The sequence below is a fragment of the Oryctolagus cuniculus genome, chromosome 5, assembly GCF_964237555.1.
Source record: "Oryctolagus cuniculus chromosome 5, mOryCun1.1, whole genome shotgun sequence".
In the NCBI taxonomy this organism is placed as follows: domain Eukaryota; kingdom Metazoa; phylum Chordata; class Mammalia; order Lagomorpha; family Leporidae; genus Oryctolagus; species Oryctolagus cuniculus.
Window position 1 is genome coordinate 83,649,883 of NC_091436.1, and position 22,166 is coordinate 83,672,048.

At 38.3% G+C, this 22,166-nt stretch overlaps 1 protein-coding gene across 1 annotated transcript in view; it reads left to right on the forward strand.

Moving 5' to 3' along the window:
• RNGTT (RNA guanylyltransferase and 5'-phosphatase) overlaps positions 1 to 22,166 on the forward strand; it is a 323,382-nt gene that overhangs the window by 154,939 nt on the left and 146,277 nt on the right. The window contains exon 12 of the mRNA XM_002714574.5: positions 870 to 938. Coding sequence (XP_002714620.1) covers positions 870 to 938 — 69 coding nt within the window. The remainder of the gene's footprint in view (positions 1 to 869; positions 939 to 22,166) is intronic.

Genomic DNA, 22,166 nt, shown 5'->3' on the forward strand with positions numbered 1-22,166 from the left:
CAAGCCTTGAAGTGGAAAGACCAGGAGCATGTTCATCATCTGCCCTGTACATGGACTTTCTTCATAAAGCCACAGTGATTAGATCAGAGGGATTTTACCCTGCAATCTTTCCAGTCTTCAAGCTCTAGCCTTAATCTATTAACCTGAAACCCTAGGAATTAATCCTTTAACATAAAGATGTTTGGAAGACACCCATGGTATAACTGGGGCAAATAGGGAAGTTGATAACAGGTACCAAAATGCAGTCAGAACTAATAAGTTTTGGTGTTCCACAACCCAGTGAGGTTATTATAGTTCACAGTAATGTATTATAAACTGTGTAAAGAGCTGGAAGAGAGGCACCAAAAACAAAGAAATGGTAAGGAAATGGAAGAACTAATTGTCCGGTTTCATTAATTTGTATTGTATACATGTGTTGAAATACTGCATGGTCTCCATAAAAATGTATATTATATGTTAACAAAAAATTTTAAAAACCAAAATAATTTCAAAACAAAAATAAAAAATATTCTTTGTAAAGATAGGTGTATTAAAGATCTTTCTATACCTTTCAAAATAATTTTTAAATGCCATTTAAAGAACTTGTCTAAATGTTTGCACTGATGTTCCAGTGGAATGATCAATGAACATTTGTATAGAAGATGTTTTTAGAACTATACCCATTCTTTTGGTTATTGTAGTTTGGAATGTCCAGGATATAACATGGAATAGAAGTCTTCATGTGGTATTTTTTCATGTGTCCCAATATATTAACCTAGATTCCTCTGGATCCACCTCTTTCCCCTATTTCAGTTCTTATGCCATATGTATTAAGAAGTTTTTATATAAAGTATTATATTTCTCACAAGTGCCTCTGTTTTTATTTACAGCTACTTGAAGGAAATTTTGCCAAAGAAGTCAGTCATGAAATGGATGGACTTATATTTCAGCCTATCGGGGTAAGTTTATTAGTGTCTGTGTGCACATGTTCACACTAATGCACATATATGTGTGTATATAAAGTCTATCTTTTCCAGACTTATTTACTTACAAATTATTACTGTTGTATCACTACTTTTCCTTAAACAAATTGCTCACTAAGAAAAGATTTCATGTATGTATAAACATATAATACTAAGAAATAAGCATTGTTGGTCATTACTTTTCAAGGAAATTAATTTTTTAATATTTTTTCTTTTAATTCTTGCAAATGAATGCTAAGTTATGGTTTTATTAACAATCTACCAATAACATTGAATATATCCTTTTGTAACTATTGTACTTTTAAATATTAATCTCTCTAGAATTTCATTTTGCCATAGGTGAGTAAAAGAGTTGAAGAAAAATAGAATTTTTGAATATTAATTCCATGTTGAATTTCTTTCTTTTTTCTTCTCCTTTTCCAAGATTTATTTATTTGTTTGAAAGGCAGAGTTAGAGAGATTTTCCATCCATTCTTTTACTCCCCAAATGGCTGCAACAGCTAGGGCTGGGCTAGGCCAGAGCCAGGAGCTTGGAATTCCATCTGGGTCTCCCAGTGGATGGCAGGGGTCCAAGTATTTGGACCATCTTCTACTGCTTTCCCAGGCACATTAGCAAGGAGCTGGATCAGAAGTAGAGCAGCTGGGACTCAAACTGGCACTCATAAGGGCTGCTGGTGTCACAAGAGGTGGCTTTATCTGTTGCGCCACAACATCGACTGTCCATGTTGAATTTCTGAAATGCACTGAAGAGCTTTTACCAACTTAAGTGTCAGATGATATTTTTGGAGTAAGTTGTTTTACTCAATAGCAGAGTTTCTTATCCTTAGCACTGATGATGTGTTGGGTCAGATAACTGTTCACTGAAGGAGTGGTTTTGTGCATGTAGAATGTTTGGCAGCATCCTTGGTCTCTTATCACTAGTTGGCCAGTGATGCTCCTCCTCCCAGTTGTGGTAGTCAGTGAAATAGACAAGCATTGCCTGTGGGATAGGCACCATCTAGGGAGTGGTTGTAGGAACAAATAGTCCCAGACCTATTGATTAGAAACTCTGAGAATGCGGTCCAGTTTGTGTTATAACAAGTTCTCCATGTGATTTTGATGCATATTCAAATGTGAGAACTACTCACTCCATTGGAAATGGTTGTATTTCATGGGCGTCCATGCCATCATGTGCTATATTCTGTCTTCACTAACCTTATCCCTCAAAATTTAGGTTTATTGGGGCCAGAACTGTGGAGTAGCAGGCCACCACCTGCAATGGTTGGGGGGGGAGAGAGAGAGAGAAAGGGAGAGAGAGAGAGAGATCTTCCATCTGTCTGCTACTTCACTCCCCAAATGGCTGTGGTTTCCAGGGCTGGGCCAGGCCAAACCAGGAGCCAAGAACTTCTGGGTCTCTCACATGAGTGGCAGGGGCCCAAGTACTTGAGCCATCTTCCCCTACTCTCTCAGGCACATTATCAGGGAGCTGGATCAGAAGTGGAGCAGCTGGGACTTGAACTGGCACACATCTGGGATGCTGGTGTCTCAGGTGGCAACTTAACCTGATGTGCCACAAAGCTGGGCCTGGTTTTCTGTTTTCTACACTACCTTTGAATTTGTAAACTGAAGAATAGAGTGAGTCCTCTGATTTCCTCACCACCATATAGCCTCTTTTTCCATCTTCATTTCCATTATAATTTACCTATAATATAAAATGAAATGAATATTCAATATCTATTTTTATGATGACACGAGTAAGTATTGTTTATATCTTTGTTAAGTAGTATAAAGGGTCTTCCAAAAGTTTATGGAAAATATGTGTTATGAAAAACTGATTGGGTTGCATAATTTTTTTTGCAACAAAATGAACTTAGTTTTTAATTTAGTCTGTCCGTGAACTTTTTGAAGTACCCTTCTTTTATGTGCTTTGAAATTGTGCAGTAACGATATTAGGAAAAATAGAAGCTAATGACATAATTTTAATAATATATTCATTTATCCCACTATCAAAACATTTTCAATATTTATTCAACATAAAACAGTTCCTAGCTTTATACTAGCTATTTAAAATCTAATGGGTATTTTACATTTCAGCACATCTTGGACTTCACCTTTCTAATACTCAGTGGCCACATGTGTATTAGACAGTGCAGGTGTTGATGTATTGATTTCTTCCTTTATCTCATTTGTGCCCTGACATTTGTATTAATTCGTTTGTAACCTTCATTTAAATTGTAATTCTGTGTGTAATGAGAGGGTTTTCCCCTCCAGCTTATAGAAGAAAATGTGTTTTGTTATTGTTATTGTTGAAATAGAATAACTTGGCCCCCAACACTTCTCCCCCTTCTAAATCGTAGTATTTCATAATACTTACAAGGATTCCATTTGTATTTCCTTAATTCTCTCCTTTTTAAGTTGTGCCATTGATTTTAAACTTATTCCAGCTAAGAAGTCCTGTTTCTAGTCTCTATATCTAGAAGATCTCTCTCTCTCTTGCACTCTCTTTCTGTAACTGCCTTTCAAATAAATTTTAAAAAAAGATTTGTTTTATTTATTTGAAAGACAGTTATATATAGAGAGGGAGGGAATGGAGGAGAGAGAGAGAATGAAAGAAAGAGAGAGAGAGAAAGATTGATTGATCGATCTTCCATCTGCTGGTTCAGTCCCCAAATGGCTGCAATAGCCAGGGCTGGGCCAGGCTGAAGCCAGGAACCAGAAACTTCTTTCAGGTCTCCCTTGTATGGTCAGGGGACCAATCACTTGGGTCATCTTCTGCTGCTTTCCTAAGAGCATCAGCAGGGAGCTGGATCAGAAGTGGAGCAGCTGGGGCTCAACCAGCGTCCATATGGGATGCCTGTGTCACAGGCAGTGGCTTTACCCACTACACTACAGCGCCAGTCCCAATCATAAAGCTCTTGAGGCTACATTGACACATAACATATGCACATCATAAAACTATTTCTTAGGGCCAGAGCTGTGGTATAGCAGATTTTTCTTTAATAGGAGATCTTACTTTCTTAAAATAATATATCTCTTGGAAGATCAGACAGTTGATATAAAGTAGACTTCTTACAGCATTTGATAATATGCCCACTACATGACTTATATACGTTTCTATTATTTTTTTCCTCCTGCCATCAGTTTGTTAGAATTTTTACTTTTATATACTTTACTTCCTAAATTATTATTATGTATAACGTAGGCCATTATTAAACAGAATAGGGGATTGCCTCTGAAACTGTCAGATTTTGTTCATCTGTGGACATTGTTAACTTCCCCCCCAAATACTAATTTATTGTAGCAGTTTATGTTTATGAAAGACTCATCCGAGGGGCCAGCACTGTGGCATAGCAGGTAAAGCTGCCGCCTGCAGTGCCAGCATCCCATATGGGCGCTGGTTTGAGTCCTGGCTGCTCCACTTCTGATCCAGCTCTCTGCTATGGCCTGGGAAAGCAGTAGAAGGTGGCCCAAGTCCTTGGGACCTTGCACCTGTGCAGGAGACTCAGAAGAAGCTCCTGGCTTCAGATTAGTTCAGCTCTGGCCGTTGCGGCCAATTGGGGAGTGAGCCAGCGGATGGAAGACCCCCACCTGTTGCCAACCTGCCGCCTCTGCCTCTGCCTCTCCTTCTCTCTCTGTGTAACTCTGACCTTCAAATAAATGAATAAATCTTTAAAAAAAAAAAAAGAAAAGAAAGACTCATCCCAGCTGCATATTTTGGTAGAGGTTTAATCTGTAGTATAACCCTACATTGTACTAGTTACTAGTCTCTATCTTTTTCATTTTTTATGAAATTTTAATGATTTCATCCTTTGTTTCTTGACATGTTTCATTTTAATTGTGATTTCTTGTGATCATTTTCTGTCTAGTTTCTTAACTTTTTACCATTAACAAATGCCTCTCAGTATATTTATGGGCTACCCTTTAATGAGACTTTATCATTAGTAAGTAAAATGGTTTCTTGCTTTTAGAAGTTTGTGGTAGTCACATATCCGCCTATTCTCTATAACTGAGTGGTTCTTTTATATTCCTACAGTATTTTTGTTAAATTTTCTAAAGTATTCAAAGTATAAATATAATTATTAATTATGCTATCCAGAATAGGTTCCAGTTGAACAAGAATCTATTCAGGGTAAGCAGGAAGCAGCTTTCTCCTTCAGAATGAAAATTTCATTATATTCCATTGTGTAGTCTTTGTTATTTTTTTGCATGTTGCTTTTTCAATCTCAATATTGGATTCTTCCATAAAGAGTGGTTTTCAGTTTTTACTTGCTGTGACATCTGGTTAGGCCACCATTACAAAAGTGGTTGTATGTATTCCACTTTTAGGTTTGGTTTGCACTGGTTGAGGCACTACCTTGCTTCTACTCAGAGATTTATGACTTTTCTACTTTCTTTAGAAAAATAGAAATGTAAGTTTCTATTGAAAAAGGTAAACTTGAGTGCTATCATCAAACTCTGTATTTATGGCATTTTGCTAACAAAAGCAGAATTTAAGACATTTTTCTAATAATTTTGGACTTACTTTGCTTTGTGGCTTTAAAAGAAGCACTTGAATTTTTTTCTCATCTAAGTCTTTGGGATTGAAACTACTGTGCTTATACATTGTCACCATGTTCACTTTCTTTAGCAGGTGAAATGGCCTTTTTAGGATTGCTATTGCATGCTCCAAAGAAATAGCTTAATTTTCCTTTTTGTCTGCTTTAAGTCTTCTGTATAAGGAAGAAGAGAGTTGATTACAGACAGGTGTAGCTTCCAGCGGTGAGAGAAGATGTGAGTTAGATGGTCCAGGGACAAGGCATTAAATGACATTCTGTCATGCACTGAGACAACCTGGGTCCTTCCTGTTTTATATTCACTTTCTAAGATTATAAGAGGGAAAGCTATTTTTAATTTTTAGTATGTAAGACTTGCTTATCTTTTCCTTTTCAACAATCAATTTGGGTGTTGTTTTCAGTTATTCAATAGGCAGCATGTTTCCTGGAGTTAGTATCATTGTTTAATTTCTATCATACCTAATTTTAGCACTATTTACTATTGAGATAAGCAGTCCATTTTGTCTTTATAATGTTATACAAATGAGTATGAAGTTTACATTTAAAATACATTCTTTTAGATTGTAGAATGAAGTAATTTTAAGAAAAGTAGTAGATAACAATACTGGTAGTATTTAGATATGGCAGAAATTATGAGGGCATGACATGACAAATAAAAATTCTGAAAACACTGTGGTACTAGTTCATTATATTAGTTTTCTAAAGCTAATACATTTACTACAAACTTGGTGACTTAAAACAATATGCACTTATTCTCTTTTTTTAAAATTGTATTTTATTTATTTATTTTTATTTATTTGACAGGTAGAGTTATAAACAGAGAGAAACAGGGAGAGAGAGGTCTTCCTTCCATTGATTGACTCCCCAAATGGCCACTAAGGCCAGCACGCTGTGCCGATCCGAAGCCAGGGGCCAGGAGCTAGCTCCTGGTCTCCCATGCAGGTGTAGGGGCCCAAGCACTTGGGCCATCCTCCACTACCCTCTTGGGCCACAGCAGAGAGCTGGACTGGAAGAGGAGCAGCCGGGACTAAAATCGGCACCCATATGGGATGCCGGCGCTGCAGGCAGAGGATTAATCGAGTGAACCATGGAGCCGGCCCCGCACTTACTCTTATAGTTCTGGAGGTCAGATGTCCCAAGTTAGTCTTACTGGCTTAAGATCACTGTGTTGCAAGAGCCATCCTTCCTTTGAGATCTTCAAGGGGACATCCATTTCCCTTGCCTTCTGCAGCTTCTACATCTGTAGGTTTTGTACTGCTTGGCTTGTGGCTCCTTCCTCCATCTTCACAGCCAGCAGTGTAGCATCTTGGTTTGTTTGGTCACATTGCCATACTCAGTGGGAAATGTCCCTTTCCCTCCCTCTTATAAAGATACTTGTGATTGTGTTTAGGACCCACCTGGATAGTATCTTTGGATCCCATTTTTCAGATACTGTGTTTATAACTTGATAAGACATTTCAACTAGTAGTTGTAGATCCTAATACCCAATAGAATTTTTGATTCTTTGTAAGATTTGTAAATTACCTTCCTTTGTTGGGCTTGAAGGCAAGTTAGTTTTAAATGAGAAGTTTAGAACCCTTAATCAGGCCAAGAAATTTTAATCTGAAATCTGCCAACATTTCAGAAGTTTTCTTCTGGGAAAATTAAAAGTGCTTGATGAACTCAGCTTTAGTAATTAAATGCAGGCTATATGATAGACCATTATAAAATTAATAGTACAGTGTATTAGAGGAAGCCTGTATTTTATATTAAAATGTGTTTATACTTAACTTTTATTTTTAAATTGAGGACCTCTAAGTGTTAGAATCTGTAGTTCTTTTTTCTGGACTTCTCTGCCTGTTGGTTAATCCTTCAGTCCTTTGCTTGGTGACATTTGCCTGGTTACAAGATTCTAGGAATAGAGAAGGTAAGCTAGAGCCCACTTTCTAGCATGTAAACTTTTACTTAACTCTCCAGGTTTCCGTATCCCTCTTTGGTTTTGCTTGAATCTTCTGGATTGCAGCTTTCTGCCTTTAGTTTTTCCACAGAGTAAGCATTTCCCTTGCCTATTGCCTGGGTTAGAGGAAGGAACCCAAAGTTCAATATTTAGACTCACCAGTCTCCTTGTTTTCAGCAGCAAGCCTCACCCTTCTCTTTGCAGCCTTCTCTGTTACCTGTTTTACCTGTTACCTGGCCCATTCTGAGGCACTGAAGAATGAATTGTAGTTGCATTGCTAGTCTTCTTTGCAAACACTTGATATTCAATTTTCTTTGCTCTATGCTCTGTTAAATTCTCCATCTGCTTTTCTGTCTTTCAAAAATGTATTGACATGTTTTTCTGCTGTTATCACCTATTCCATTTTTTTTTAACTTTTCTGTTGGTGTCACTTTTGTCTGTAATGTGCATTTTAGTGAGGCTTTAAATCAAAGTGGATATAGATGTACATGCTTAATCAGAATCTCCAATGTTTCACAGTGTGGTGTTGTGTTTGTTGGCTTCTATTAGGCAGCAATTCAAGTCAGTCATGAAAAGGGCTTTTTTAAGTGACCAGTCTGGAGATCCGAACTAAGTCTACATTATGTAGAGAGGAAGTCCTGGTGAAGGGCAGGCCAAGCTTGACTTTAACCCAAAATCCTTCCTTAGGTAACACAGAAATTTCTAAAGTTCAAGGAATGGCAAGTGATAAAGAAGATTCTTGGCTCATGTACTTGTGAAAAAACTCCATGGCCTAATTGTGTTTGGTACTGGTTACTTAAAACATGATAAGAACTTAATTCTGTCCTGTTACATTAATTATAATTAGTGAATTACAGTCAAATAAATGGCAAACAATGGGGCCAGCACTGTGGCTTTGCGGGTAAAGCTGCCAACTGCAGTGCAGGCATTCCATATGGGCGCTGGTTCGAGTCCTGGCTGCTGTACTTCCAATCCAGCTCTCTGCTATGGCCTGGGAAAGCAGTAGAAGATGGCCCAAGTTCTTGGGCCCCTGCATCCATGTGGGAGACCCAGCAGAAGCTCCTGGCTCCTGGCTTCGGATCGGCACAGCTCCACCATTGCGGCCAATTGGAGAGTGAACCAGCGGAAGGAAACATCTCTCTCTCTGTCTCTGTCTCTGTGTCTCTCTCTCTCTCTCTCTGTGTCTCTCTGTCTCTCCTTCTCTCTCTGTGTAGTAACTCTGACTTTCAAATAAATCTTAAAAAAAAAGGTAAATGATGTTAGTACTGCTAAAAAGAAAATATTTTGAATCCTGGTAAAATATTAAAGAATGGTGATAAAGCTGTTATTACTATATTAAAGGGATAATTCTATTGAGGACAACCCTCTAAAACCAGCTTAGGAAAAAAAAAAAACTCGTTTAGTTTGATTTAATATTCTATTCTCAGAAAGATAACCATAGGGTATCCAGAATTGCACATAGATTACTTTTGTGAGGAAAAACAAAGTTCATTCGTGGTTTAACCTAGACAGTAAGCTTAGGATATTTCTTTGCATTTATAAAGAAATGTTTCAGTATCTGATTTTGTCTAAAACACAGAATGGTTATTAATCATCTTGAAAGCCCTGATTCATACAAGGTGGACTAAATTACATTTACAGAATTGCTGGCAAATGTACCTCCTGGATATTCTAGTCCACTGGTTTCAAAACAGTAACCTACAAAGTTCAGGGTTTCTGTGGACTGCCTCATGAAACCACATGAAGGAACAAGTTGCTAGCTAAGTGTTCTGTCTACAGCACAGCAACCCTGATTTATTACTTTTATAGTTATATCTCTGGGTAAGAATATGAGTACTATAAAAATTGTGGAAAAATGGGATTAAAGTATCTTTTTGTTTTATTTATTTTGGTGTATAAAAATTTGAGATCTATGCATAGTTTTTTTTTTTAAAGATTTTATTTATTTATTTGAGTGGTAGAAGATAGAATTATAGACAGTGAGAGGGCGAGACAGAGAGAAAGGTCTTCCATCCACTGGTTCACTCCCCAAGTGGCTGCAACAGCTGGAGCTGGGCTGATCCAAAGTCAGAAGCCAGGAGCTTCTTCCAGGTATCCCACGAAGGTGCAGGGGCCCAAGTGCTCAGGCCATCTTCTGCTGCTTTCCCAGGCCATAGCAAAGAGCTGGATCGGAAGAGGAGTTGCTGGGAATTTGAAAGAACGCCCATGTGGGATGCTGGTGCTGCAGGTGGAGGATTAACCTACTGCTCCACGGCGCCGGCCCCCATGCATAGTTTTTCATAATATACATTTCCCATGAACTGTTTGAAGACCCTTCATATGTTTTAAAAAGGTTTTGCTTGCTAAGTAAATGGCATTTAGATCTGCCACTTTTTCTGAAAAGTCACTAGTGATCTTTCATTGCCCAATCAAGATAATTTCTCAGCTCTTTTGAAACTTGATCATCTAATATTAGTCTATATTTTGTCTCCTCTTTCATCACTTCTCTTTCTGTCTCTTCAATACTACACACTTTTATTCCTCTTCTAATCTTTGGCCGTTTCTTCTCTGCTTTAGTCAAACTCTTTCTTCTTTAGTAGCTATGGAAGTCTTGGTTGTCTTAAGGCTCCATGTCTTGAACATTTATTCTTTATTTTGCTGTACTCTTGCCAAAGGACTCTCATCCATACCCAAGGCTTTAGTTCTGTCGTAATCAGCCTCTCATTCAGATTTCTGATTTCTATTATGTGTTCCACATTAGTTTGTCTGATTGCCTACCTTGATACTACTTTAATGACTTTCTCAAAAACACCAGAAACTGACTGTAATTTCAAGCTGGACTCTACTCAGAACAATCAAGCAAGCATACATACTCGTCCTTTTCTACAATTTTCTAACCTGGTTATTTAAGTAAAAATATGTGTGGCTCAATAGGCTAATCCTCCACTTGCGGTGCCAGTACACCGGGTTCTAGTCCTGGTCGGGGCACTGGATTCTGTCCCAGTCGCTCCTCTTCCAGTCCAGCTCTCAGCTGTGTCCCGGGAGTGCAGTGGAGGATGGCCCAGGTGCTTTGACCCTGCACTCGCGTGGGAGACCTTTCTGCAAGTCTTGCTCTATCTTATTCGTATCTCTTAAATTATTCCCTTTTCTTCCTTTTTCCAGTGGTTCAGATCAGCACCACGCTGATCTGAAGCCAGGAGCCAGGTGCTTCTCCTGGTCTCCCATGCGTTTTTTTTCTGGCTCCACTGTCATTACACAGCTGTAGTCCGAGCTGGCATTCATTGTTTCTTGTTTAGAAAACTGTAGTAGTATTCTAACTGGTCTTGCAACATCTACTGTTGTTTCCCTGCTGTTTGTTCTTTTATCACATGCTGCCTTTTGCTTTCCCTATGTGTTTTACTGTTGACTCAAAAATAACTATAATATTTTTATCTAAAGTGGTTTAATTGTATTACTCAAAATCAGTGTATCTTTGGGATGGTTTAACAAAATGTCATAAACTAAGTAGCTTATAAACAACAGAAACTTACTTCTCCTAGTTCCGGAGGTTGGGATGTCAGGATTAGGGCACTGGCATAGAGTGTGTGATGAGGGCTTGCTTTGGAGTTCATAGTTGGCCTTCTGCACGGTGGAAGGGGCGAGGGAGTTCTCCTGGGCCTCTGTTATGTTGGCACCAATCCCATCATGAAGGTTCTACCCTTATGACCTAATTACTTCCCAAAGGCCCCAAATAGTAACATCACCTTCATGGTTAGGATTTCAACATGTGAGACATGGGAGGGGCACAAGCACTCCATCTATAGCACAATTTTATTTTTTTAAAATTTCAAATATAAGGTATACTTGACAATACAAATATTTTAATAAGATTTTTTTTTATTTTTTGGAAGAGAAATGTTAGCTGTTTATTTTCTTTTTTTTTTTTTTTTTTTTTTTTTTTTATCTTTTATTTAATGAATATAAATTTCCAAAGTACGTCTCATGGGTTACAATGGCTTTCCCCCCCATACCGTCCCTCCCACCCACCACCCTCCCCTTTCCCACTCCCTCTCCCCTTCCATTCACATCAAGATTCATTTTCGATTATCTTAGTATACAGAAGATCAGCTTAGTATACCTTAAGTAAGGATTTCAACAGTTTGTTCCCACACAGAAACATAAAGTGAAAAATAATAGATGATTTTTTTTTAAATGATGATGAAATCAGATCAGACCTATTGTCATGTTTAATCCCAGTGAGAGTCAAGTTGGGAATTGATAGTTTCTTTTCTTTTTTTTTTTTAACAGAAGATCAGTTTAGTGTACATTAAGTAAAGATTTCAACAGTTTGCACCCCCATAGAAACACAAAGTGAAATATACTGTTTGAGTACTCGTTATAGCATTAAGCCTCAGTGTACAGCACATTAAGGACAGAGATCCTACATGAGGAGTAAGTGCACAGTGACTCCTGTTGTTGACTTTACAAATTGACACTCCTGTTTATGGCATCAGTAATCTCCCTATGCACCAGTCATGAGTTTCCAAGGCTATGGAAGCCCCTTGAGTTCTCCGACTCTTATCTTGTTTAGACAAGGTCATAGTCATAGTGGAGGTTCTCTCCTCCCTTCAGAGAAAGGTACCTCCCTCTTTGAAGACCTGTTCTTTCCACTGGGATCTCACTCACAGAGATCTTTTTGCCAGAGTGTCTTGGCTTTCCATGCCTGAAATACTCTCATGGGCTTTTCAGCCAGATCCGAGTGCCTTTAGGGCTGATTCTGAGGCCAGAGTGCTATTTAGGACATCTGCCATTCTATGAGTCTGCTGAGTATCTCACTTCCCATGTTGGATCACTCTCCCCTTTATTTATTCTATCGGTTAGTGTTAGCAGATACTAGACTTGTTTATGTGCTCCCTTTGACTCTTAGTCCTTTCATTATGATCAATTGTGAACTGAAATTGATCACTTGGAATAGTGAGATGGCATTGGCACATGCCACCTTGATGGGATTGAATTGGAATCCCCTGGTATGTTTCCAACTCTACCAATTGGGGCAAGTCAGCCCGAGCATGCCCCAAATTATACATCTCTTCCCTCTCTTATTCCCACTTTTATGTTTAACAGGGATCACATTTCAGTTAATTTTCAACACTTAAGAATAACTGTGTGATAATTACAGAATTAAACCAGTCATATTAAGTAGAACAGACAAAAAAAAAATACTATGAGGGATAATGTATTAAGTTGTCCATTAGCAGTCAGGGCTATGCTGATCAAGTCACCATTTCTCATAGTGTCCATTTCACTTCAGGAGGTTTCCTTTTTGGTGTTCAGTCAGTTGTCACCGATCAGGGAGAACATATGGTATTTGTCCCTTTGGGACTGGCTTACTTCACTCAGCATGATGTGTTCCAGATTCCTCCATTTTGTTGCAAATGACTGGATTTCGTTGTTTCTTACTGCGGTATAGTATTCTAAAGAATACATATCCCATAATTTCTTTATCCAGTCTACCATTGATGGGCATTTAGGTTGGTTCCAGGTCTTGGCTATTGTGAATTGTGCTGCAATAAGAAAAAAGCGGTCTGCACCCTAATGTTTATTGCAGCACAATTCACAATAGCCAAGACCTGTTTATTTTCAATATTAACTTAATTCCAATTTTTAAAAAAGATTTATTTATTTATTTGAAGGGCAGAGTTAGAGGGAGGGAGAGAGATCCTCAGTCTGCTGATCTGCTCCCCAAATGCCCACAATGGGTAGAGCTGGGCCAATCTGAAGCCAGGAACCAGGAGCCTCCTCCGGGTCTCCCATGTGGGTACAGGGGCCCCAGCACTTGGGCCATTCTCTACTATACTCCCAGGCCACCAGCAAGGGAGTTGGATCAAATTCTTTTAATGATTTAAATATTTTTTAAACTGAAATGGTCATTTTGAAAAAAAGCCATTTAAAATTGAATTTTCCATCTCCTTTTTAGTCCATATCATAAAACAAGTAGGTTTTATTAAATTCCTACTTATATGCTTTTCAGTTTTGTTATTTCATTGCCGTTTTGAATTACTAATCTTTTGTGGTTTGTCCCTTAAAAATGAATATTTCAAAATGATGAATTGACATATTAATATGCCATAAGTAGTATACCTTGCTAACCATCAGATGATTTAATTTAATTTGTAAAGTTGATGCAGCATTAAATCTTATTTGTTTATTAACTTTTACAAGAGGATTTTCATTGTGATTTATGTGGCATATTAAATTTTTACTGGTAGCAATTACTAAACTGATTAATTTTTAACCTTTTAAAAATCATCTTTGATTTTACTTTTATCATCTGGAGACACTTATGTTTCTGGACAAGAATTTTTATGCCTTCAGCAATCCACCACTGTGAAATAAAACCAGAATTACTTATAATGAATTGTGTAATTGAGGTGAGAATAAAAATCTTGAAAGTATTTTTGTTTGTTTTCTTTTCTAGCAGAATGGCTTTTCTTTATCTACCAGCTTTACTGTGGTTATGAAAGCATAATTGTTACCATATTGAGTCTGGAGTGTTTACTCTCAAGCAGTAGTGATATAATTGTTTTTTAATGATTTCATCACTATCTTGATTTTCTGTAAGGTGGGTCAGCTTGATTTTATGTCTCTGGCATTAGTTTCCATGTAAATTTAGAGTCAGCTTTTATTTTAATATTGCATTCTTGTGAAATATTAATGTTTTTATTAAATCTTTACTACTGCCAGGTATATTGAATGTTATGGATTGATTGTAAAATGAAAATTGGAATTAGTCTAATGCCCTGTCTTGAAGTACATGACGAATTAGAGTGGTTTTCCTCTGAAGCAGGGATGATGTTACCATGGTGAGAGCTTCTGTTTCCATGACATTTGCTTGCATATTTTGATAGATCTTCAATTGAAGAAGGGCTCTGTTTCCGGGCAGACTGGAAAAGTGTCATTTTTATCTTTTCCCCAGATGTGTTTTTTTTTTATTGAAAAATATAATAATTTCCAAGGAATGGTTATACTGAAGTGCCAAGAAAGAAAATACATCTTATTTGTTTTGAATTTTTTTCTTTGTTCAACTTTTAGAGCACAGCAAAATATTCTTAGCCTGTTTTGTGTAAGGAAGGAAAAGAACACCATCATTTTCTATTTTCTTAATACATAAGGTATTTGCCTTTCTATTGAATTTTGTTGACAAAATAAACAGCTACAGATGAATAATTTGTGATCAGTCTTGGCTGGACATGGATATATAATCTTATTGTATACTGAAAGCGGTTACTAATGATAATATATTTGTAATCAAGAAGGGGAAAGAAATATAAATAAAGATTTCACAAAAATGAAAGCAATGAATTCCTAAAGGGTAAATATATAGAGCACAAAATCAGTTCTCACATAAATGATACATATTAAAACAGTGAAGTCAGGCTAGTTATTTTTTATTGATAACATAATTAATGATCCATTAATTATTGATAATTTAAAATTTGCATTTCACAGTGATATATTTTTAATTATAGTTTTTAACTAGATTATACATTCATATTGTTCAGAAATTTTAGCACATATTAAAAATATGTAAAGTCTTATAATTTTCCACTCCCCCAGTTATCTGTTGTTAGTTTTTATTTATCTTTTAATAATTTCCTTGAATGAATTTTTAATCAAATCCAAATGTACTGATGTAGTTTACAAGAAGAGAAGCATAAATTTTTTTTTCAGTTTGCTTCTCAAAATTTGTCCAGGTATACTTTTTTTTTTTTTCTTGACAGGCAGAGTTAGTGAGAGATAGAGACAGAGAAAAAGGTCTTTTTTTCCCATTGGTTCACCCCCCCAAATAGCCATTAAGGCCGGTGCGCTGCGCTGATCTGAAGCCAGGAGCCAGGTGCTTCCTCCTGGCTTCTTGTGCGGGTGCAGGGCCTAAGCACTTAGGCCATCCTCCACTGCACTCCTGGGCTACAGCAGAGAGCTGGGCTGAAAGAGGAGCAACCGGGACAGAACGAGCGCCCCAACTGGGAATAGAACCCAGTGTGCGGGCACCGCAGGCAGAGGATTAGCCAAGTGAACCGCAGCGCCGGCCCCAGGTATACTTATTAATGTGTATTTTGTTATGTTCTGATTTTAGCACCTCAGGATATAATGAAATCATAGGAATAAGATAGGGCTTATTATTGACATTCGCTATCACTTATGCTTACAGCAATTCTGAATTTCAGAAGAAAACATTTGAGGGCACACATTTTATCAGTTTAGAGTAAGAAAGTTGGTTTTCCTTCTGTTGTTCAGTGTTAACTTAGCTGTTTCTACTGGTAGACCAATTCATGTTGTAAGAACCGTAAACTGAAATAGTTTCTACGAATACCTAATTATACAAACTGTTCTTTCTGAGATTGTTTTCTTCTTTTTTTGTGTGTTATGCACACCCATCCTTTGACTATAAGAAATAGGTGTGCTTCCTTGGGGAAACCTGGTTTGACTGGGTGAATGTGACTCCTGTCCCACGTTACTCTTTGGCTCCAAAGCTTTTAATGCTATGTTGATTTTTAGTTGTTTTTAAATTTTCCTTTTCCCTTATTAGACACTAAGTATCATGAAGGCAGAGGCCTTGTCTGTCTCAGTCACAGTGGTATTTATAGTGCCTGTAACAGTAGGTTCAAAGAGGGTGAATGCTAGATATAGCTGGGTTCCATATCTATGGATTCAGCCAACCATGGAAAATTATTTGAAAAACAATTACAACTGCACTGAACAGGTATAGACTTTTCCCTTTTCATTGTTCCTTAAACAATGTAACACAACTGTTTACAATTAGATATTATAAGTCAGCTAGAGATGTTTAAAAGTGCAAGTAGGTGGAAAGGTATGAGTAGGTTATATGCAAGTACTATTCCATTTTATATAAGATATTTGAATATCTGTAGATTTGGGGGTTGCAGAACCCTGTAGTGTCCTGGAATCAATCTCCCATGCATACAGAGTGACAACTGGGCTTGACACAGTGTACGTTCAGAATGTCTTCATTCCTCAGATTCGTTGTACTGTCTCTGACTTGTTCCTTTTCCCTGTATGATTCTCAGCTTAAATTTTGCTTCTCCTGGGAAACTTCTCTTGATGTTTTTGATCATATTCTATTTCCTATTACATGTCCCAGCACTCTGAACTTCATATTTCATTACATTTCTCATGATTTATTATAATGGTTCTTTGTTTGGAATCCTCCATTTTCTTTGTGCTCTAGCCTCTAGCACAGTGGTTGACAGACATAGCAGTGATTAGTAGGGATTTGTTGGGGGAAAAAAAAAAGATGAGTGTATACTTGAGACTTGCGTTTCTTAGTTGGGGTGGTTTTTACTTCCTAGATAACATTTGACAGTATCGAGATATTTTTGATTATTCCCACTGAAGGGGAAATGGTGGTTGTTTCTGGCATCTTGCAGAGGCCAGCGATACTGTTAAACCTCTTGAAACACACAGAACAACCTCTACAACAAAGACTTACCAGTTCCAGTGTCAGTTGATGAGGAATCCTGCATTAGTGTTTAGATTTAACGCTTTTACTTTCTTCATATTATCTCAGATTTGTGGATTCATAAATTTACAGAGCTTTTAAATATACTTGAATAGTCAACACCTTGAACCATTTCTTTTTTCCTTTTAAATCCTTTATCTACTGACAGCTTAATTTTTTTAAAAAATATTTTATTTAAAAGGCAGGGTTTAAGAGAGAGAGAGAGAGAGAGAGAGAGAGAGAGAGAGAGAGAGAGATCCTCCATCCAGTGCTCATTCCCCACATGACTGCAACAGCCAGAGCTTGGCCTCTCAGAAGCCAAGAGTTTCTTCAGGGTCTCCCACATGTGTGCAGGGGCCCACGTACTTGGGCTGTCTTCCACTGCATTCCCAGGTGCATTAGCAGGGAGTAGGATCAGAAGTGGAGCAGCTGGAACTTGAACTAGTGTCCATATGGGATGCTGACGTTGGAGGTGGTGGCTTTACCAGCTATGCCACAGTGCTAGGCCTTAGCTTAATTTTTTGACATACACAAATTGTGTTTTGATGTACATTGTGAAATAATCACTATATTTCAGCCTATTAACATATTGATCCCCTTTACATAGTTACCATTTGCTACCCTTTGACTGATAACATCCCATTATCACTTCTCTGTAGCTCCTGTTTACCACTATCCTACTCTCTGCTTCTAGGAATTTGACTGTTTTGGATTACACATTTAAGTGAGGTCAGGCATTATTTCTCTTTGTTTGTCTTATTTGTTTTGCCTAGCGTAACACTATCTGCTCTCCCAGTTGCTTATGTTGCAAATAGCTGAGTTTCCTTCTTTTTAAAGGCTGAATAATCTTCTGTTACACACACACACACACACACACACACACATATGCAACATTTTCTTTATCTTTTCATCCATGGCTGTTGTGAATAATGCTTCAGTGAACACAGGAGCATGGATCTCTCTTTTTCTCTCTCTTATCTTAAATGTTTATTTTAAAAGTTTTATTTATTTATTTGAAAGGCAAAGTGACAGGGAGAAGGAGAGACAAAGAGAGATATGTTCCATCTAATTGTCTACTCTCCACATGGTTACAACAGCCAGGTTTGAGCCAAGCCAAAGCCAGGAGTCAGAAACTCCATCTTGGTCTCTGCCCTGAATCCTTTGGGCCATCCTGTACTCCTTCTCAGGCACATTAGCAGGAAACTGGATAGGAAGTGGAGTAGCTGGGACTTGAACTGGCACTCTGATGCTGTTTGCTGGTGTCACCAGTGGCAGTTTAATCCACCACACCACAACGTTGACCCTGAGTGTCTAGATCTGTTTTCAAGAACTTCAAATATATGTATATGCAGAAGTGGATTGCTGTGGTGTTCTGTCTTTAATTTTTTGAGAAACCTCTGTACTCTTTTCCCTAATGCCCGTACCCATTTAAGTCTTCTGCCAGATGGGTATAAGGATCCCATGTTGTCCATATCCCAGGTGACTGACCTTTTTAATAATTATCATCCTAGTAGGCTTGAGGAGATATTTCATTGGGGCACTTCCCTGAGAATTAGAGATTCTGAGCGCCTTTTCATATGCCTGTTGGCTGTCAAAACTTCTTTTGGGAAGTGTCTGGATAGGTCTTCAGCCAATTAAAAGACATTATGTCTTATTAAAATTTTTCATTTTTTTAATTTAGTTGAAAAGGAGAGAGAGAGAGAGAATGAATGAGAACGAACACAAGGTCCCATCCACTGATTCACTACCCAAGTGCCCACAACACCTGGAGCTGGGCTAGGCTGAAGCCAGGAGTCAGACTCCATGAAGGTCTTCCATGTGGGTGGCAGGCAGGAACCCAATTACTTGGGCCATCATCTGCTACCTTCCAGAATGCAGATCAGCAGGAAGCTGGAGTCAGGAGTGGAACTGGAACCTGAGTCCAGGCAGTCTGATATGGGATGATGATGTCTCAAATAGAATCTTAACCTCTGTGCCAAATGCCCACCCCTAAATAAACAAACAAGTTTGGGGGTAGATCTTAATTTGTTAGTTCACTCCCCATATGCCTGCAACAACCAAGGTTGGGCCAGGCTGAAGCCAGGGGTCAGGAACTCCATCCAGGTCACCCATCTGGGTGGTAGGAACCCAAGTACTTTTGTCATCATATACTGCCTCCCAGCTGCATTAGCAGGAAGCTGGATCAGAAGTGTAGGGTAACCTGGACTTGAATCAGGTATTCCAATTTGGGATGTGGGCCAAGTGGTGGTTTAACCTGATGTGCCACAATACTCACCCCCTAATTTTTATTTTTATTTATTTAAGAGATAGAGAGTGAGCTCCGGAGAGAATGATCTCCTGTCCCTGTTCACTCCCCATATGCCCTCCATGGCTGGAGCTGGGCCAGGCAAGCCCTGGGAACCAGGAGTCAGTCTGGTCTGCCTCATGAGTAGCAAGGAAGGATCCAGCACATCCCAGCATGTGCGTTAGCAAGAAGCTAGAGGCAGGAGCCGACACTATGATATGGAATGTGGGCATCCCAATCAGTGTCTTACCACTAGGCCAAGTGCCTACCCTGCCCTGTTTGCCTATTTTAATCAAGTTCTTTGTATTTTTACTGTTGAATTGTGTGACTTCCTTATATGTTTTGGATATCAGCCTCTTATCAGATATATGGGTTGCAAAATTTTTCCCCCTTACTTAAGTTGCATTTCCATTCTGTTGCTTGCTTGCTTTTCTGTGTTCTAAGCCTTTTAGTTTAATAAGGTGTCATTTGTTTTTGCTTTTGTTACTTATTTTTGATGTCATAATAGGATAGTTATTTCCAAGACCAATGTCAAGATTTTTTCCTGTTTTCTTCTAGAGTTTTTATAGCACCAAGTTTATATTTAAGTCTTTTATCAATTTTGAGTTAATTTTTTTAAGATATGGTATGAAAAAAAGATATGATGTGAACGCTTGTCTTTCCATTAAACCAGTATAATGTGGTGGTTAGAAAATATTTGGGGATCTGGGCTTGTATATCTGTGAAGAGGACTTCGAAAGTTCATGGAACAGTGGACTTAGAAGGTCATAGGAATTTTCTGTGGCCATTTTGAAGTCTGCTCATACTTTACCAACTTGTTTATGCCTCAGTTTTGTGATCCAAGAAGAAGGGGGTTTATATGAAATTAGGCTACCTCATAAAGCTATTCTGAGAAAAAATGATTTAATAGCACTCAATGCAGTGACGGGTGGAAATAAAATTCAGTAAGTGTTAGCCATCAGAAGTTATTACTGCCTTTATTATTCTGTCTAAGAGACATAGCACAGGCTAAAACTAGAGAGGAGGAGTAAGGCTAGATATGAGGGTGGTGGAGATATTTAGGTGTTAGATTGAGAATCTTGTATTCTATTCATTGAGAAGCTTGCATTCTGTGATCTAACAAGATATATTCAGGGTCAGATATATTTGGTAATACATGTTGTAAGAAGGATAATTATTAGGTTATTATTATAAACTTGGTACTTGACATACTTTCATGTTTGAAAATGAGGATCAAGATCTTCGGAGAAAAATTAGGACTAGAGATGAAGATTTGGGAGTAATTTTCACTGAGGGTATATTTAGAGTCTTAGAAGAGTGGTTTATATATAGTAACAGTAAAAAGAAAGCAGAGAGTAGATGCGTTAAGATTCTGTATTCCAGATTGATTTCATTCTTTCTTTCTTCAGTACATTGTCATCTAGGGTTTCTTTAGTTTTCTTTAAAACTAAATGCTAGAACATTTAAAACTAAATTTAGCATTTAAAACTACATGCTAGAACAACAACAAATAAAACTATTATAATGAGGACAGGGATTTTCTTAGCTGCAGGCATGATTCTTGTGAAGAAGACATTACATCTCAGTTTTCAATGTAGGGTCTAGGATGTATATTCTACTAGCACAAATAGTTGGAAATAGTAGAGTAATGTAGGACTACTACTGGACAGTTTAGATGCCTCGGATCCAGATACCTGTTTGAGGCAAGAGAAAGCTTTTAAAGAGATGGATAATGTCCAAACTTTGAACTTGCTTAAAAATCATTGAGGTTGGGGCTGGTCTTGGTGGCTCACTTTGTTAATCCTTCCCCTGTGGTGCCGGCATCCTATATGGGCGCCGGGTTCTAGTCCCAGTTGCTCCTCTTCTAGTCCAGCTCTCTCCTGTGGCCCGGGAAGGCAGTGGAGGATGGCCCAAGTGCTTGGGCCCTGCACCCGCATGGGAGACCAAGAGGAATCACCTGGCTTCTGGCTTCGGAACAGTGTAGCGCGCCGGCCGTAGCGGCCATTTGTGGGGTGAACCAACGGGAGGAATACATTTCTTTCTGTCTCTCTCTCACTTTCTGTCAAATAAATTAAAAAAAAATCATTGAGGTAGTAGAAGCCGAGAGGGACTAAATATCTCACCTTCTTTGCTGTTATTACTACCAGCTTCATTTGCATCAAGATTTTCAGCCTTGGCATAGCTGACATTTTGAGTTGGGCAATTTGTGGGTTACTGTCCGGTGCATTATAGCTGGTTTTGCAGCAGCCATAGCCTCTAGCCACTAGATGGCAGTAACATTCCCTTCCCTGTATTCAACCAAAAATGTCTGTAGGCATTGGCAAATATGCCCTGGGTCAGGACATAAGGTGCCTTGGGAGTTGGGGGGTGGGAGGTGACCCCTTCTTGAGAACCGCTACTTTATACAACAAATGTATCACTCATGCCTCCACTCAGTTTTCTTCCTACTTTAATTTTAGAGACTTTTCTTTGATGTTTGGCCATCCCACATCTGTAAGTGGGTTCTGCTGTCATTAGGTAAATACCTTTCTGACATCTTTTTTGTTATCTGACATACCATGTTTTTTTAAGATGGAAGGGCTGTCTTAGCTTATATTGGTGATTACCTTCAGTTATAATATATCTCCAGGTTTTTGTTTTTTTTTTTTTTGTCCCTTACAGCTCACCTGATAAAATCATGTTCGTTTCTGTAGAAGCTGGCAACTCAATCCAAGTGGCAGTAGCCTAACTACTTAGCCATCATCTTCTGCTACCCAGGGTCCATAATGACAGGAAGCTAGAACGAGGAGCTTGATCCAGGCGCTGTGTATGAACCACAGGGATTTTAAACAGCATCTTAACTGCTAGACCAAACACCCACCCAGAAATTCAGCTTTGATATTTATTTTAAACTAGATACGTGCTGATGAATTTGGTGAATTTAAAATGCATTATTTCCTTGGTGCTTGTGTTTGGTACAGCCTTAAGATGCCATTTG